At 32.3% G+C, this 19,719-nt stretch overlaps 1 protein-coding gene across 1 annotated transcript; it reads right to left on the bottom strand.

The window, feature by feature from the left end:
- Positions 1–68: 68 nt before the first annotated feature.
- On the bottom strand, positions 69–19,676 carry LOC148310916 (lysoplasmalogenase TMEM86A). Its single transcript, XM_088257591.1, has 5 exons — positions 19,503–19,676; positions 15,865–16,034; positions 13,733–13,926; positions 3,669–3,898; positions 69–2,731 (listed from the first exon to the last, which is right to left on the bottom strand). The coding sequence occupies exons 1-5, from the start codon at positions 19,521–19,523 to the stop codon at positions 2,543–2,545; spliced, it is 804 nt and encodes a 267-aa protein (XP_088113717.1). The 5' UTR covers positions 19,524–19,676; the 3' UTR covers positions 69–2,542.
- Positions 19,677–19,719: the final 43 nt, after the last annotated feature.

Below are 19,719 nucleotides of genomic sequence, written 5' to 3' on the forward strand. Positions count from 1 at the left end.
ATGACATTAAATTATGTATGTCCAAGTCAAAAAGCCACACTTGCATAGTACTAATTGTTAAGAATATATTTTTTAATTCACATTTTTACTCGGTTCTGACAAAATATCATTAACACCAGTTTATTGTTTTCTTATATTACTAAACTGTGTAGATTTTTTTCTAGATCATGTATATATTCACAATGAGAACATTTACTAAGTATTTTACAACAAATAAATTTCTTTATGTAGCTTACTACAATCAGGAAATAACCACCTTTTAAGGTGTTGAGTAATACATATGATTATAATAGTACAGAGGTATTATGTTTTAACATTTGGGATGAAACGTCATATATGTTTTCAAAAGACTGAGCGAAATTGTTTAAGTAGAATACTGATTTTTCATTACTGTAGGTATATAACAGAAACATACAAAAGCAATATTAACCCTTTCCAGTCATCAATGTTTTTTTAAAAATCCGTGTAGACATTACACAGTAGAAGTTACATATTCGTTGTAATAGATACGAGTGAAAAAATGTGAGCTTGCATTTTAAGTTAATAATGCTAATGATGAAAATAAAATCCAAATGACATTCGACGTTGGACCTTGAGGAAAAAAATCCACGTCTAATGAATTTCGACATTGTACCAGTAAGGGTAAAAATAAAATAAAAACTTTGCAACTACAATGCTTTTTGGTTTGGACATACATACAGAATAAATTCTTAACACTAAAACAATATTTCCTTAATATTTTTAAGGAAATATTGTTTTACTTAAAATCTTGACTAATAAAAACCATATTTTTTTAAATCACATAAAATCGGATAGAGGAATTTTTCCTGCCTCTTTCAGGTGACTATCTGTCCTGTTAGGGCAGGGGTTCCCAATATTTTTCAGCCCGCGGCGCACTTACAAGTTTAGTATTTTGTCACGGCGCCCTACTTTAGTAAGCTATTTGGAAAAGACAGTGTGTCTATATATGTATATACATATATTATAGTCGGAAGAAATATGTGCTAGCTCTCAAAAAAAAATGTTGCTTCATAGGTACCCGAGAATATTTGTGGTTTCGGATGATAGAGGATCGACTCACGGCGCCCCTCTTTACTTTCTGTGGCGCACCAGGGCGCCACGGCGCACACTTTGGGAACCCCTGTGTTAGGGGGTAACTGGGTTCATTTTTCTTTGGGATTTTAGCATCTGTGCCATCGAAAACACTTTTCAACAATGTTTAAATGTGTTGATATAATAGGGCTTGAATGAGTTATCGCTGTTGTTAAAAAAAAAGTGACGCTCTTGTCATTTGGATATTGTCGTTTTTAAAAGGATATTAACATACTATCAAAAAGCTTTAATGTTAGTGTCTAACATTTCTTCTTCTCCTTCAAACCCTTATCTGCACCCCAATGGTGCATAAGAAACTGCATCATATTAACTTAGTGTTATCTTGATTGTTAACACATGAAGAAAAGGTGATCAGCCCTCCGTTCAGGGTATTATTGAATAAATATTATCGTGAAAAATCACTTATATTTATTTGACCCCCCACCTGGGAATCGAATACGGGACCTTCAGTACGGTAGCCGAGCGTGCTGACCATTAGACTGCCGAAGGAACATTTATATGAAACATTTACTTGAAGTGTAAAAAAACCCATTTTAAATGGAATAAATTTTGTTCCCAAATAGACCATTTAATTTCAAAGATAAGTATCCCTGAATGTTATCGTTTTGCTTGTGTAAATAAATTCACGAAAGGTCTATTTTCCATTGGTCTGGATATGTGTGATGCGATTTTCACATTCACCTTTCCTATCCTTACTTTTCTACCTGCAGACAAGCCTTTAAAAACAGAGACTTTGCGGGTTATTATTCCTTTAAAAAAATAACTAAATATCTGGCAGAGTAGAGCGGTTGAACTGCACTGCTCTACCTATTTTTTCCATACAATATGTCTTTGAAAACACTGTAGTATATATGTATTTAAAAATCTCTTATCCGTAAATTTACCTTGTATTTATAAGCAGGGTACAAACACTAAGGAAGGAAATTTAAAAAAAAATATCTGTGAGTAAAGAAGGGTAGGCGCTGCTTTTGTGCCTACATGTAATTCATACCACTGTGGACATCCATATCACTCACTCCTTTCAAGAATGTCATAAATTAAAAAAAACATGATTTTTCAGGAAAATGTTTTTAAAGTTTAAAAATATAACACAATGTATTAAAAATAAATATCAAGCCACTTATTAAACTTTTTACTGTGCAACTGATCTATTTAGGTAAAACCTGAAGGTTTTTTTTCCATTTGAAAAATATTTAGTATTTTTAAAAAAATATTTAAACAATACCTTTTCTTCTAAATGCAATAACAACACTTTTTGCCCTGTAGCGGGTAAATATTAAGTTTAAAATATGCCGCTTTTGCTGGGATATAGTACATTTTCTGGGCATCCCGAAAACATACCGATATGTTTTTTTTTTTTTTAATCATTTTATTACTACACAGCGATAGCTAATTCAAACATCCGATTATAGTAGTTTAAAATGTATTCTTAGTGTTGTTTCACAGTGGTTTTCCTCGCTCTGGCTCCATCCCTTCCTTTCTGTTCCTTCCTGGCTTTCTCTTGAGCCAATTTATCTTGGACCAATTTTTCTTGAGTCAATTTGTATATGGTGCTGGACTCCACGACGCTCAGGGCAATTGCAAATTGAGAGAAGTAGTAAGTCACCATAATGATTAGCTGGAAGAAAAAAAAAAACAATAATGCTGTGGTGAATTTCCCGCGCGGTTACGAACATAGCAGTGTGACGTCACCAAGCCATTATAAGCGAGAGCGAGACGAGTACATTCTCTCTTCCGTCACCGAAACTGCAATTGAACTGTCGATACATCCTACACCTGTGTCTCATTGTGACAAAAATTTTGTAACATTTTAATAATATTTTTGTGAATATCAGTTTAGAATAAAAACCTGTAAATTTTAAGTTAATTGTAAACCAAAATCTCTTGTGCAAAATAAACGCGGATTCTCAACATAATTTGTAATAACTAAAATGTCTTCACTTCAACCAGCGCATAAATCTTCTATCTTTCACGCTACTTTATAGTATTATTCACAACCCCAATGCATCTAAATATCTTGCTGAAAATTTTATTTACATTTCAGATCATGGTCTATCACTTCGTTCTTCCCAAAAAAGAACGCTTTCCATTCCTCGCCATAACACATCATTCTTCGGTAATTCCTTCTCTGTCCAAGCGGCCAGACTATGGAATGAATTTCCTCTCCTAGTAAAAAATGCACCTTCTCTAATAACCTTTAAGAAACATCTGAGACATTACTATCTATCATTAGAAACCTAACTCTCCATCAAATCTCCTCCCTTAGTTTTTTCCTTTACCTCCTTCCCTAAACTCCCTTTTTTCCTTGCCTTCCTTATTATCATCAATTTATAATTTACATTTTTTTAAATGTTAAAGTACTATCTACCCTCTGATTGCAAACAGCTATAAATGGTGTCAAACGTTTTGACCAATATCACTAGTCTGTTTTTGCTTGGTTGGAAGATATTGCTTTTTAGCAATAATCCCGCCAATGTACTTATTTCTTTTCTGTACGTAAAGTTAAAATAGATAAAAAAATAGATAATAATTAGTAAATTTTCTAAGTATCTCACTTGAGCATTTGGGACGGGGAAGACAAATCGATCGAATCCAATGAAGGCGTCCGACACAGCGAAGGAGATGGCTCCGAGGCAGGAAGACATCTCGGTCCACAGCCAGGAGTTGTCGGGTGAGGAGACCACACGCGACGCGGCCGTCCACACCATGGTGCTCAGGAACACACAGTACACGGGCACTCCAACCGTGAACACTCCCGTCGTACCGGGCCATATCCTGAGACCCACTGAAATATTTTTATTTTTCATTTATTTATTTGGAAATTTAACAGAACAGTTAAATAAATATATACACAATAATGAGTAACAAAAAAAAAAAGTTAATTGTAACATTCTATTTACAAAATTTCACATATCACTCACTCCTTTCAAGAACGTCATAAATCAAAAATCGACAATTTTCAGTTGTGGATGTTTTCAGAATGCCCAGAAAATGTACTATATCCTAGCAAAAGAAGCATATTTTTAACTTAATATTTACCCGCTACAGAGCAGAAAGTGTTGTTTTTGCATTTTGAAGAAAAGGTATTGTTTCATTATTTTTTTAAATATATTAAATATTTTTCAAATGGAGAAAAAATCTTCAGGTTTTACCTAAAAAGATGTGTTACACAGTAAAAAGTTCAATAAGTGGCTCGACATTTATTTTTAATATATTGTGTTATATTTTTAAACTTTAAAAACGCTCTCCTGAAAAATCAAGTTTTTTTATTTATGACGTTCTTGAAAGGAGTGAGCGATATCACTCACTCCTTTCAACAACGTCATATATCAAAAATCGTCAATTTTCAGTTGTGCATGTTTTTGGAATGCCCAGAAAATGTAGTATAGCAAAAGTGGCATATTTTTAACTTAATATTTACCTGCTACAGGGCAGAAAGTTTTGTTTTTGCATTTTGAGGAAAAGGTATTGTTTTATTAAATAAACTAAATATTTTACAAATGGAGAAAAAACATTCAGGTTTTACCTAAAAACATCTGTTGCACAATAAAAAGTTCAATATGTGGCTTGATATTTATTTTTAATACATTTTATTATATTTTTAAACTTTAAAAACGATCTCCTGAAAATTAAGTTTTTTGATATATGACGTTGTTGAAAGGAGTGAGCGATATGTCGTTAATTGTAAATACCTGGAAGAGGAGCGGGAGGAAGGAAAAGGGGAAAAGGGAAAGATCAAGTCCAAGACAAATTATGTTAAAATTGGGACACACCACGATATGAATATCGACTTACTATGTACGTAATACGTACATAATATGGAAATATTAACATGTTAACTGGGGAGTTCACTTTTTAATTACGTAACATACAACGGGCGCGAAATCTTCAACTGGGACATGTCAGTACGTCACGCCCGGTGGACGTGTTTACGTATATTTTATTTATGCTTAAAACAAATGAAAGACTATAGTAAATATATTTTTTCGTTTATTTATATATAATTCACAAAAAATACAAAATTACAAACAAATAGAAAATAATTCATGTTTAAACATGTATGGATGACTAATTACCTTTGTTGTTCGAAAATATAGAAACTTCTAAATATATTGTTCAAATTCGAAACATTGTGCTTAAAGTCACTAGAATTTCACTAGAGACATCTATGGTGAGATGAAAGAAGATTTTTACTGAGCAGAAATTCCTTCATTTGTATGTGAGGTCACAGAAGAAGAAACTCTAGAAAATATCGTTTTATTTTATTTTTTATTTTAGCTTATAATTTGACCAGTTAATTTATTTATAACATGTGTATTGTAAATAAAATATTCAACTTAGTAGGCTCAAATCAGTGTTTTCATTTTAATATTCAAAATGGAGTTAAACATCAAATCAATAAAAACACTAAATGTGAATCTTTCCTTGGTTACCAGTAACAGTGAGTATGTATGAATTAAAAATGTAACTATTTGAGTAAACACCAAAACCTTGGCAGTTAATTAACTGAAGAGCCACTGTATAAAATGTCAATATTATTATACCAGAGTGTGTTTACCAGATGTTGAATCAAATCAGAATTGAAAAGACATACTTTGACTCCACAAACAACTTGTCGAGTATAAAAAATATATACAGATATCTACTTTGAAGACTTTTCAATCACTTATTGCAAGTTTTAAAAATTACTGATGACTTTGACATTGTTTTGACATGCTTTTGGCAAACTGATCCTTACAGTGTTCTGCCATACTGCAATGAGTGGAAAAGGTACAACTTTAGTCACAGAAGAGACAAAACGCGAAAACAAAAACGAAAAACAAACATATTGTTTATGCACAATGTTTATCTAAATGACTGACAAATCTTGGACATTAATTTCACCGCGTTTGACCCACAAAAAAAATTATAGTAGGCCATTTACTTTTCAGCATTTTCATAAGCATAATAATATTCTTGAAGATAAAGTCCAACAATATTTTTTTCCTGTACAACATTTAAACACGAAATAAAATCTCTATTGTCAATAATATCATGGATTTGCTACATAAATAATGTTAAATTGCACTATTGCATGCGTTTGAAGACATAATAACTGTATTTAGGTAAGTACTTGAAGCTCGAATGTTGCCATAGTCCTTGTGATATATAATTTAAAGTGTTCGTGTACGACAATCATTTTCAACTGTCTGGTATTTTTGTTTCATATTCATTGTGAAATAAGCTTTAATTCAGCATCTTAGCTAGGTGTAATCGGGGCATTAAATCCATACGGAAGATAATGTTTTAACTAAGTTAGGTAGAACATTAACTTTAACTAACTAACTAACTAACCATCACGCCGCTTCCCCGCAGGGGTAGGCAGAGAGAATCGAACGCCACACCACTCTGTCTTTGCAAACATTCTTTGCCTCTTCTACATTCATGCATCTCCTCATGCATACCCGACGATTATTACGACTCCTGACCCGGCCGCTTTCAAGTATTTGACATACTTGATTGTGCCAAGTTTTCCTCGGTCGTCCTCTGCTTCTTTTTCCAACTACATTCGCCCCATAAATTTGTTTAACCGTTCTTTCTTCACTCATACGCTCCTCATGTCCAAACCATCTCAACACACCATTCTTAATTTTATCGACAATGCTTATCTCAGCCTTACATTCTTTCCTTATTTCATCATTCGAACATCTATCAAACATCGTTTTGCCACACATTCGTCTGAGGGATCGCATTTCGACTGCATTCAGTCTGCTTTCATCCTTTATTAACTTTAATTTAATTTATCGTTTCATGAATGCTCTAAAATTGCTATTTAAATGTCAAAAACTTAAACCTTATCGAAATTTAACAATTTCTTATAATTTCATTAATTGATTCGGCAGTCACTTTGAGGCAAAATCTATTAATTTTTAATTGAAGTTTTACTAAGTAAATATCACCATTTCTTAAAATCAATTATGTCACGTGTTTCGATGCATTCCGCATCATTTCATATATAAATTAAAGTTCGACCATTGGTATGACTTTAAGAAAATTCAAAACAAGAATCAGGGAACATGAATAACGTTTGAGAAATTTTAAAAATCAGAATTTTCTAACCATTTGATGGATAATGATCACAAATTTACAACAATAACATAGAAATCCTCAAAGTAGTTCATACGAAAGGTCATAAACTGCAACATTTTGCAAACAATAGAAATTCATAAAAATAAAAATAATAATAAAACCATAATTAACAATATGACAATGACTAAAGCCTCCTCCTATGGTCTATGTTCCCACTGATAAGAAATAATAATAATAATAAAATAAATAAATAAAAATAAGAAACAGCTACCACCCCCTCTTCAACCTTCAACGTCCCAAGAACCCAATTTAGAATTAGCTTCACATACGGTGTTTGAAAATGATGCGGAATGCATTGAAAAAAACATCTCTTCTTAAAATATATTTTAAGATGTAGTGGTACTTTCTAAGTAAAACTTAAATTAAAAATAGATAATTTTATTGTTTAGAACGCTCTTTACACTAATCAAAATCATTTTACATCAAAATGAATTTTTTTAAAAATGCATATATGCACATTTTAAAAGGTAATGGGAGTTTTATAACATTTACATTTTGATAACTTATTCACAAATAAATCTCACAAATTGAATCTCCAAGTTTTATGGAGAAGACTTTGTTTATTTATTCAACCTTATTACTTTACTGTTTTTATACAAATTTAGTATTTGATATCGGGATAAACTGGGTCCTTAACCCTTTTCGGTCCATAAAAATAAAAATAAAAATTTCATCAGATCCACAATAGATTTACAGCATTACAGGGTAAAACAATACATCCAAGTTTTTTTTTAACAAAACTACACTTGAGTTAAAAAAAAAAAAAAATTATAAAAATCATTGAATCCTCGTCCCAGTATACCGCACACTAAATACGAGTGAGAAAAATATATGTTTGCTTGTATTTTAACACTAAACTGATGGAGATAAAAAATGTCGAATGACATTCGACATAGGACCGGAAAGGGTTAATATGGGCTTGGGGTTAAATACTGCACAGCTCTGTAGTGAGCAATCTAACCCATCAAATGAATCAGAAACAACCACCTATATCGCTCACTCCTTTCAACAACGTCATTTATCAAAAAACTTGATTTTTCAGGAAATCGTTTTTAAAGTTAAAAATATAATAAAATGTATTAAAAATAGATATCAAGCCACTTTTTACTGTGCAACAGATCTTTTTAGATAAAACCTGAATGTTTTTTCTCCATTTGAAAAATATTAAGTATATTAAAAAAAATAGTATGTATGAGGAGATGCATGAACGTGGAAGAGGCGAAGAATGTTTGCAAGGACAGAGTGGTGTGGCGCTCTATTCTCTCTGCCTACCCCTGCGGGAAGCGGCGTGATGGTTAGTTAGTTTTTTTTTTTTTTTTAATAATCAAACGATAACTTTACTTTAAAATGCAAAAACAACACTTTCTGTCCTGTAGCGGTTAATATTAAGTTAAAAATATGCCGCTTTTGCTGGGATATAGTACATTTTCTGGGCATTCCGAAAACATGCACAACTGAAAATTGAAAATATTTGATGTATGATGTTGTTGAAAGGAGTGAGCGATATGTGCATTATCTAAGGTGACATCTGAGCATGTGGTCCATTAGACTACACGCGAGCACTGGAAGCTAAAATATGGCTTCATCATAGCGTTTTTAAAAATAAATTAAAAGTTAAAAAAGCACTGAAACCCCACATTATTCATAATTGTTATGTTATGTGCAATAAATGTTTAATAAAATTAGTGGATGATAATTATTGACCGTCAAGATTTTTGAATGTCTATTTACACTTTTTATTATGCAATAAAATTCTTGCATATATTAACATATCTAAATAAACCATGTGCTCCAAAGTGGTATTTCTAGTTTTATAAAATCATTAGGAATAATAATAAGGAAATAAAACCTCGTAATGAATATCCGTAGGTGAAAGGTAAAGAGTTGTAAGTGCAAAATGTCAAATATTTATGATGGAAAGATTTTTATTTATTGTTTCGGCATTAACTTTGTGATAAGACATGTTACAATGATTAAAGAAAACACTTGTTTTTTACCACTTGAGTTTTATTATAGACTACATGTTTCAGAAGTTAAACTTCCATCATTCAGGTCTGTATAATAACTAAAATATAAAATATAAAATTGTTCTATAAATAAGGAGAGGGGAAAGTAAGGGGAAGGGGTTAGTCAAGGGACGGAGTTTGAAAACAAAGGAAAAATGGAAAGCAATGGTGAAGAATTTTGAAACAATATATTATTTAATAAATTATTATTAGAATTCAGGTTTTTTTGGATTTCTAAATTTTCAAGATAATTCATAATTTGGCCTTTATATGGAACAAGGTGTAATAATTTTAATTTATGAGAGTGAAATGAGTGATTAGTATCTATTATATGAATTGCAAATTCCGAAAAAAATAAGCGCTGGTCAAATAAAAATAAAGTGGAAAAGCTAAAAATATTGGTTTTAATCTAATAATATATTAAAAATGCAATTCCATCACCAAGTGTCAGTTGATAATATAAATCTATTATATTTTGTTTTAACTAAGGATGGTAAGGATTTTTTTTTTTAAATTGTGTTTAATTGTGTCCGCCTCCGTAGCGTAATGGTCAGCACGCTCGGCTACCGTACTGGAGGTCCCGGGTTCGATTCCCAGGGGGGGTCAAATAAATATAAGTGATTTTTTCACTCTTATATTTATTCAAGATTACCTTGGACTGGTACCGGAAGCGGAGGGCTGATCACCTTTCCTTCATGTGTTAACGATCGAGATAACACTGCGTTTATATGATTCAGTGCCCTATGCACCATTGGGGTGCGGATAAGGGTTTGAATGAAAAAAAAATTGTGTTAACATACAATATTTTTCCTCGAGGACATTAAAATCTCAAAAGTAAAGTTCTCTGGTCAAGATTTTATGCAAATTTATGTAAAATAAGGTCAGATAAGTTGTCCCATAAAATGCCCAAAAGAAGCGTGCTCAATTTACATATTTTTCAGAGTATATACCGCTCACTCCTTTCAAGAACGTCATAAATCAAAAAACTTGATTTTTCAGGAGAACGTTTTTAAAGTTTAAAAGTATAATACAATGTATTAAAAATAAATATCAATCCACTTATTGAACTTTTTACTATGCAACAGATCTTTTTAGGTAAAACCTGAAGGTTTTTTCTCCATTTGAAAAATATTTAAAATATTTAAAAAAATAATTAAACAATACCTTTTCTTCAAAATACAAAAACAACACTTTTTGCCCTGTAGCGGGTAAATATTATGTTAAAAATATGCCGCTTTTGCTGGGATATAGTACATTTTTTGGGCATTCCGAAAACATGCATAAGTGAAAATTGATGATTTTTGATTTATGACGTTCTTGAAAGGAGTGAGCGATATGTTATTTATTCGTGGTTATTGATCACAAACGACTTTTCCATGTGGGCATGTTTTAATTTAATTTAATGTGTTTCCTAATAGATGTTGAAACCAATATTGAGGAAAATACATTAAATAAATATAATAATAATAATAATAAAAACCCTTATCCGCACCAAATGGTGCATAGGGCACTGCTTCATATAAATGCAGTGTTATCTTGATCGTATACACATGAAGGAAAGGTGATCAGCCCTCCGCTTCAGGTACCAGTCCAGGGTGATATTGAATAAATATTACAGTGAAAAAATCACTTATATTTATTTTACCCCCCCTGGGAATCGAACCCGGGACCTCCAGAACGGTAGCCGAGCGTGCTGACCATTACACTACGGAGGCGGACAATAATACCAGTTCAATAACAACTGGAGTATATCCAAACTTGATTATGATTCAATGATATACCGCTGGTATACTCTGAAAAATGGGTAAGTCCACATTTTAGGTAAATACAGAGATAGAATTCATCGTTCCTTTTTATAAATATTTTCTTCTTTAACCCAAATGATGGTTTTTAGTAATTAATACTTATTGAGGGTAATTTAGCCCCCGCCTCCGCAGTGTAATGGCAGCAGGCTCAGCTACCATTCTGGAGGTCCCGGGTTCAATTCCCAGGGAGGGGGGCAAATAAATGTAAGTGATTTTTCATTATAATATTTATTCAATACTAACCCTGGATTTTCCGCCTCCGTAGTGTAATGGTCAGCACGCTCGGCTACCATTCTGGAGGTCCCGGGTTCAATTCCCAGGGGGGGTCAAAAAAAATTGAGTGATTTTTTCACTCTAATGTTTATTTAATATTACCCTGGACTGGTCACCTTTTCTTGTTAATGATCAAGATAACACTCCAGTGATATGATGCAGTGCCTTATGCACCATTGGGGTGTGGATAAGGGTGTTTTTTAATGAATCCTGGACTGGTACTTAAAGTGGAGGGCTGATCACCTTTCCTTCATGTGTTAACGATCAAGATAACACTGTGATTGTATGATGAAGTGCTCTATACACCATTGGGGTGCAGATAAGGGTTTGAAGACATTATATTACAATTCAATTATCACAATAAAAACTTCTTACAAATATGTAATTATATTTCTTATTTATCAATTTGAAATAGTATATTATATTTACGATTCAATTATCACTACAAATTGATAGTTCTTACGTACAAATACATAATATGTAATGTGTGTGACCTTGGCCATATTATTATTCCTTAGTATTATAATCAACACCTTTTGACATTATGTCATTAGTGATAATTTAAAAAAAGATTATTGTAATCAATTTTATTTATAAAAAATCTTTTACATCATCATTACGAAGCATAGAATAACAATAATTTATTTATTCATTATTATACAGAGTAGGGAACAGCGGTTTTTGTTTTTTTTTTTTATTTGACATATCCACATTTAAAATGCCACTTATTAATTTATGACTGTAATTTTTAAAGTATTCTTCATCTTCTTTTTCTAGATCCTAAGGATCTGTTTAGCTCTTGGGATGTTGACTCCCAGCTGTCTTTCCACCTTTTTGGAGGTCTGCCTGGGGTCTGTGTCCTTCAGGGACTCCTTGAAGGGCGATACGTGGAAGTCTGTCATCTGACATTCTGTTTACATGATCATTCCAGTATCGCCTTCGTTGTCGTCCCCACCTTACGATACCCTCTGTCTTACACATGCTCCGGATGTCGGTATTTCTTACTCGGTTTCGTAATGTGTGATTTTTAAAGTAACTATATAAAACTGAAAATAACATCCAATGTTATATCTACACACTAAGGACAGGAAAGGTATTTCTACCCGTTTGGTCGATTGATGCTTAACAATGGGAAGGGTATTTTTACCTTCTGCGCCGGCCTCATTTCAAAGTCAGAAAAGAAGGATTCGTGCAATGTTTTTATATGAATATTATGTACCAATTTCATTGTAAAGGTCTTACCTATTGGGATCTTGCATCCCTTATGTCACTGCGACCATATTAGGTCTAATGTGACCTCCCTCTGTATCACAGCTCACTCCCAAGACCTACGTGAGTCATGTAACTCACGACCTGTCTTGGTGGTAGGAACTTCACCTTCTCGGAGTCCAGTAGAGATCCTTCAAGGATGTGACTTTGTTTGCCAGCGAGTGCGTCACAATTATAGAGAATGTGAATTGACGTTTTGTTATCCTCCATACAAAATCTGCATGGAGGAGTCATGTGTTTCCTCAGTCTGCAGTGTCCTGTCAAGGTTCTGGTTAGGATCCTTATTTGTTTTTTGCTAAGCTTTACAGCTTCTGTGGTGAATTTCCGCGAGTATCCCATGATCAGTTCCTTTGCGTGTTTCATCCCTGAGCTGTTGGACCAGATTTCTTGGCAGGTCTTACCTATGTATACACAATTCGCTCACTCCTTTCAAGGACGTCATAAATCAAAAATCGTTAATTTTCAGTTGTACATGTTTTCTGAATGCCCAGAAAATGTACTATATCCTAGCAAAAGCGGCATATTTTTAACTTAATATTTACCCGCTACAGAGCAGAAAGTGTTGTTTTCGCATTTTGAAGGAATGGTATTGTTTAATTATTTTTTTTAAATATGCTAAATATTTTTCAAATAGAGAAAAAAACCTTCAGGTTTTACCTAAAAAGATCTGTTGCACAGTTAAAAGTTCAGTAAGTGGCTTGATATTTATTTTTAATACATTGTATTATATTTTTAAACTTTAAAAACATTCTCCTCAAAAATCAAGCTTTTTGATTTATGACGTTGTTGAAAGGAGTGAGCGATGTGATCTATGTAGGTCTTCACACATGGCTCTTCAAGATGACGTTCACACATGGCAGTATCCCGGACATGTATTCATAACAAGTGAGAACTGCAACAGCATTGGCTTATCCGCATTCTGCAGTTGGATGTTGTCTCGAACTTGTTTAGAGTTATCTGGGAGAACCAGGGTTTCTCAGATACTGAGGGAGATATATTGTATAAATTTTTACCATAGTAAATACAACTTGAAAAGAATGAGCGAATTGTAAAATCCGACGGAATCCGCAAGAGTAAAAAACACCCGTCCGAATGTGTTCATTACTTATGACTATATAATCAAGTTTTTGCACTCACCGTATCCAGTTACGGCGTAGACCAACACACCGAGTCTCATGTTGAGAGTATCAAGACCGAATGCCCAGACGTAAAAGACATGGCCGATGGCAAAGCAACACATTCCATGGATGAAGAGATGATCCCAAACCAAGAGGCCATCCCCAATGGTCGAGAATAACAATCCAAACATAATCCTCCGAGCGTACGTGTACCTGAAACAAAACCATTTATTAATTTTATCTCTTCTAGCACACGATGAAGCAAAGGGTATTTGTCAATTCACACGGAGAAAATACCATTCCGGGGAAATATATACTATGGGGAGATTTAAATAATAATAATCTGTATTATTTTTAGACATCTCAACATGGATGAAGAAGAATAAAGAAGTCTGGGCATTTATGGGGCTTACGACCATCATAAGCTGGTTCTCACCAAGAATATCTTTTATCATGACCTTGATGTCATGATAATACATACCTTTACGAACAACTAACATAGTAACTAAACATTCGTCAACCGGACGACGATATAGCCGTAGGTCACCTCCTAATTATTGTGTGACTGCAATCGCATCACCCGATGAACTATTCGCACCAATCAGGATGGTAAGAACAAAGCGTGGCGAGTGCAGGGCAAGTGTACTTGACTTTCTCGGAGAGAGGCATTGTCGCGTGGACGAATGTTTAGTTATAAAGGGTTACATTATTCCAAAAAGGGCTTTTTGAAATAATGTAACCCTTTATTATTTTTTGACCATTATGGTTTACTTTTTTGGGCTTTAGTATTATTCTGAAAGGTCTACTTCTGTTGACCAAAATGGCTTACTTTTATTGGGTTTATCTTTGTTGCCCCACAAGGCTTGACAATTTTAAAATTCTTAAAAACAAGTTGAATGTTAAACATGGTGTATGTTTAATAAAAAATACATATGTTATGAGATTCTTTGCTTATTCAAAAATGCAATATCATAAATTTTTATGCGAAAATTATTGACTTAAGAAAACATTTAAGATAACGAAACCAGATTAGAAAATAATGGCAGGTATTCAATATTGTTTGTTTGATCTGATTGATAACACTTGTGTTTTAATCTGGCCAAACAATAGCAGTTTCATTTGTAATGTTAGTACATAGTTTGTTTAGTGAGTTATTTACATATAAATAATACACCTCCGCCTCCGTAGTGTAATGGTCAGCACGCTCGGCTACCGTTCTGGAGGTCCCGGGTTCGATTCCCAAGGGGGGTAAAATAAATATAAGTGATTTTTTCACTGTAATATTTATTCAATATTAACATGGACTGGTATCTGAAGCGGGGGGCTGATCACCTTTCCTTCATGTGTAAACGATCAAGATAACACTGCGTTTATATGACACAGTGCCCTATGCACCATTGGGGTGCGGATAAGGGTTTTATTATTATTATTATTATACACCTTTACAAATTCATTTAATTCATTTTAACACATTGTTATCGGGCAGTATAGGGCAACCAATATGAAATCATTAAATCGCACCAAAACGTGACAATTTTACAAGCTAGAATTCCTGATTACTTAAAATCATTTAAAATGGAAATGTAACGTTTTGATGAAGACTTCCACAGATGAAAACATCTGTAGTTATCAAAACTAGTTGTGTGTAATGAAATAAAACTCATTAAGTGGTATTATACAAGTGTTAAACTTTTTTAAAATAGTAAAATGTAATAAGCTAGCTGAAAAAAAAAAAAAAAAAACTAACCATCACGCCGCTTCCCCACAGGGGTAGGCAGAGAGAATCGAACGCCACACCACTCTGTCTTTGCAAACATTCTTTGCCTCTTCTACATTCATGCATCTCCTCATACATACCCGGCGATTATTACGACTCCTGACCTGGCCGCTTTCAAGTATTTTACATACCTGATTGTGCCAAGTTTTCCTTGTCTTCCTCTGCTTCTTTTTCCAACTACATTCGCCTCATAAATTTGTTTAAACGTTCTTTCTTCACTCATACGTTCCACATGTCCAAACCATCTCAAAACACCTTTCTTAATTTTATCGATAATGCTTATATCAGCCTTACATTCTTCCCTTATTTCATCATTCGAAATAATAATAAACTAGCTGATGAAATAAAAAAATAAAAAACCAAGTTTCACTTACTCTTCTTTTAACCCCACCCCGTGGAGCGTCACAAAGAAGATGAGACTCAGCATAGGCAGAATCTTCACAAACAGAGCCCACGCAGACGGACTATCAAACGGGATGAACAGCACGAAGTATACCGCCAGGGACTTGAAGAATGGAACCATCTTCGGTCCCACGCTTTTGATCTGTAATATGAAAATATAAAAATATTATAACTGTATTGTCTAATGGGTTATTACACATACGGTTACTTCTACGTATCGCCCTTCAAGGAAACCCTGAAGGACGCAGACCCCCAGGCACACCTCCAAAAGGGTGGAAGTCAACAGCTGGGAGTCAATGTCCCAAGAGCGACAAGCGGAGGCACAAACAGATCCTTAGGATCTACAAAAAGAAGAGGAAGGTTATTACAAGGTTGACTCAATCGAATTTATAGAGGTTTTTGTTCAGGGTCTCTTCTTCTTCTAGGTGTAGGCCTTCTGACCTATTTTTAAGAGGGACTAGCCTCCTGCAATGTCGATTACCAGCTGTCAATCCATCTCGTTGGTAGTCTTAAAAAAATAGTATTATAAAAAATATTTCTTTAGTTTAAAAAAAATATTTTATTACTATTTAATACCTATTGTTCGAAAAATAATGATGGGAAATATTTTAAATATATATTTTTTAAAAACATGACTAAAAAACATATACATGTTTTTTTTTTGTAATAATATATGTATTTTCATACTTCAAGTTGATTTCTGTGTGATAAATACATATTAGCTTAGACTTACGTAAGTAGGTAGGTAGGTACCTACTTTTACAGCAATGCTACTCATTTTTTTTATAAGTATAACCCCAGAAGACTTGAATACAAATAACTTTTTGTGTGATGAAAAAATTAACAGCTACATTTATATACATTACCATGTAACTAAAACTTTTTTTTTTATTATTTATTTATATTTTTAAGTAGCTACTTACAAATGTTTACATGCTTATTTGAAAAAAAAATATATGATCTAATTTTTAGGAGGCGCCTGCTCAACACGCGGTTTTTTTTCTAAATTTTAAACTCCACTGTTATTCTTTTGGAATGTTCATGAAAAAATAGATTTTTTATTCATTCTGTCAAATAACACTTATATATTGTAATCAGAAACATAGATTAAATATATCTTATTCCAGACCGATATTAGTCTTTTTTTAATTACGTTCTACGTTACGAAAAAATTACGGCTAAGTGACATACCAGAGACGTGTGAAATAACGGGATACGTTTTTAACCGTTTTCCATTATGTTAAAAAACATTAATTAAACACGAAATTCAAGGTCACTTGATTTTTTGGGTGATAAAGTTTTTCCGAAATTCCAAAACATTTTTCCAATTATAAAACATAATTACTTTTTGTTTCTTTTTTTAAGCTTTTGATAAAGAAAATTTCGAAGAAATAATGTTTCAAATAGAAAATATATATTTAAATTCATCGAACTCACAATTGAAACAAGAATATATGTTAACGTATTAAATGTTAAAAACAAACACTGATTTTTTTTCTAATTTTCAAACAAATTTGACATTCATTTGAAAATGGCATAACTAAGCGAAACAATTAACTTTTATTTTTATGTATTTTCAACAATAAAATACAACTTAGTAGATTCAAAATATCAGTAACTGATTTTAATATTTAATACATAAATTAAAATAGAGTTCTACAAATTAAACGCCAAATCTATATTTATAAATAGAATATAATATATTATGTAATATGCTTTTAATAAACATAATAGCGAAAGGGTTAAGACGGAATCAAAAGTTTACTTTGATCTTGAAAAGCATTATTTCAGATGATTATCAAAAACTTTAAAAACATAATACTTGTTTATTTTCCTTGAAACTAAAAAAGTACCTCGATATTTATTTTACTGATAGATTTACGTATAATTTAATCAATGTACGTTGAATATAAAATTTTTACACGTGTCTAAAAAGACCGAAAGTTTTTATAGGAAGAATAAAAAATTGTTTAACTATTTTACTGTGCCGGTAGTTTATTTAAAATGAAATCGACTTGTTGTTACATACTAACAAAGAAAAATCTAATTACATATTATTATATTATGAGCAAAAAATTAAAGTTAAACACGCAACGTATATATAAATTTTTTGTGCCATAAACTCTTTACTTACGAATGATATATTTGTAAAATTACGCAAAAAAAGCAAAAAATTATATAATCTCAAAAAAATATATAAGTTCTTCATACTATAAAATATCAAAAACTTTAAATGAAATTGGCTTTATAAATAGATACTTTTCGTTTACGGTAAAAGAAATATATGAAAACACTAGATAGCAATACCTCTTCGAGGTATATTTTATCCAACAAAAAAATATTTAAAAATCCTCGTTTTTTTGGTATTTTTACAAATCCAGTCATTTGAAAATCCTTCTAAGTATTTTTTAATAGTTAATCCTATCGTCTTTCGAAAATCCTTATTTTCAGTTTTTTGTCAATCGTAAAACCAATCGTCTTTCGAAAACCCTTATTTTCAGTTTTTTTCATCGTAAATCCAATCGTCATGCGAAAATCCTCGTTTTAGATATTCTTTAATTGTAAATCCAATCGTCTTTCGAAAATCGTCGTTTTGGGTATTTTTAAATTGTAAATCCAATCGTCTTTAAAAAATCCTTTATTAAATTTTTTTATCTCAAATGCAATCGTCATTCGAAAATCCTCGTTTTGGGTATTTTTTATAGTAAATCCAACCATTGGAAGATCCTTGTTTGTAGGTATTTTTAATATTAAATGCAAACATCAATCGAAAATCCTAGTATTTGGATATTTTTGACAATGAATCCACTCGTCATTCGACAATTTTCGTTTATAGGAATTTTTTACGATAAATCCTGGGAAATCCTTTTTTTACGCATCTATTTTTACCGCAAAAACACCCTATACTAGAATTCGCTTTAAATAACGTTTTTGAGTATTTGGTGTTAATTCAAATGGCAGAATAAAATTAAACCCTAAATAAAAGGCCGTGGACCATTATTATCTTGAATGTTTTTTGCCAGTAATAATTAGAGGTATTTTTATGTACCGTATTTACGAAATAAGGCAGCCATTATCTCAACAGCGAAAAACGAGATTAAATTGATTGAATGACAATAACAAAAAGCTATCAACAACTATTTTTGATGAATAATGGTGTATTTAAACCGCTTATCATTAATTACTCGTAATTCTTCGTAAATTTGTGCAAATCTCATATACTTTTATTTTCCATATGGGACATTTTCCTAGCATATTGTAAGATTGCATATCTCATAATCTTAAATAAATACATGTTTATTTTTTTAAATGAATCTTAGAGGCATAAAATTCGTTTAGCAACACATTAACATTATAAATATTGCGAATACGCGCAACATATTGCAACAAACGGTTTATTAATTGAAAGCTATAAATAAAACAATAAATTGCTCCCGTTTCCTCTCTATTAAAAAATGCACATCATCCGATAAAACAAAATCGCATCGAAATTTTCGTAGTGATATTTCATTTTGGAAAGATTCCAAACGCAGAAAATGAGAAAATTTTCTTTGTCCGCGAATCAAAGGTAAATACGCATGAATTATAAATGAAAAAATATATATATTACCACTTGCGTTGCATACGACATGTTGGCACGATCGGAATATCAAAATACCAAAGTAAAGCGATTAATATTCGGAACAATACGGCGCGATAAGGTTTTAATAAAAAACGCGAGACTTCAATTGCACGCGAAACACGACATTCATGGGCCGCGCCAAACCGCGATTTTGACAGAAGTGACAAAACCGGACAAAACAAACGTCAATTTTTTTGTTTACAAA

Source organism: Brachycentrus maculatus, unplaced genomic scaffold (genome assembly GCF_059751285.1).
Source record: "Brachycentrus maculatus isolate JH-2025_06_01 unplaced genomic scaffold, ASM5975128v1 h1tg000085l, whole genome shotgun sequence".
NCBI classification, from domain to species: domain Eukaryota; kingdom Metazoa; phylum Arthropoda; class Insecta; order Trichoptera; family Brachycentridae; genus Brachycentrus; species Brachycentrus maculatus.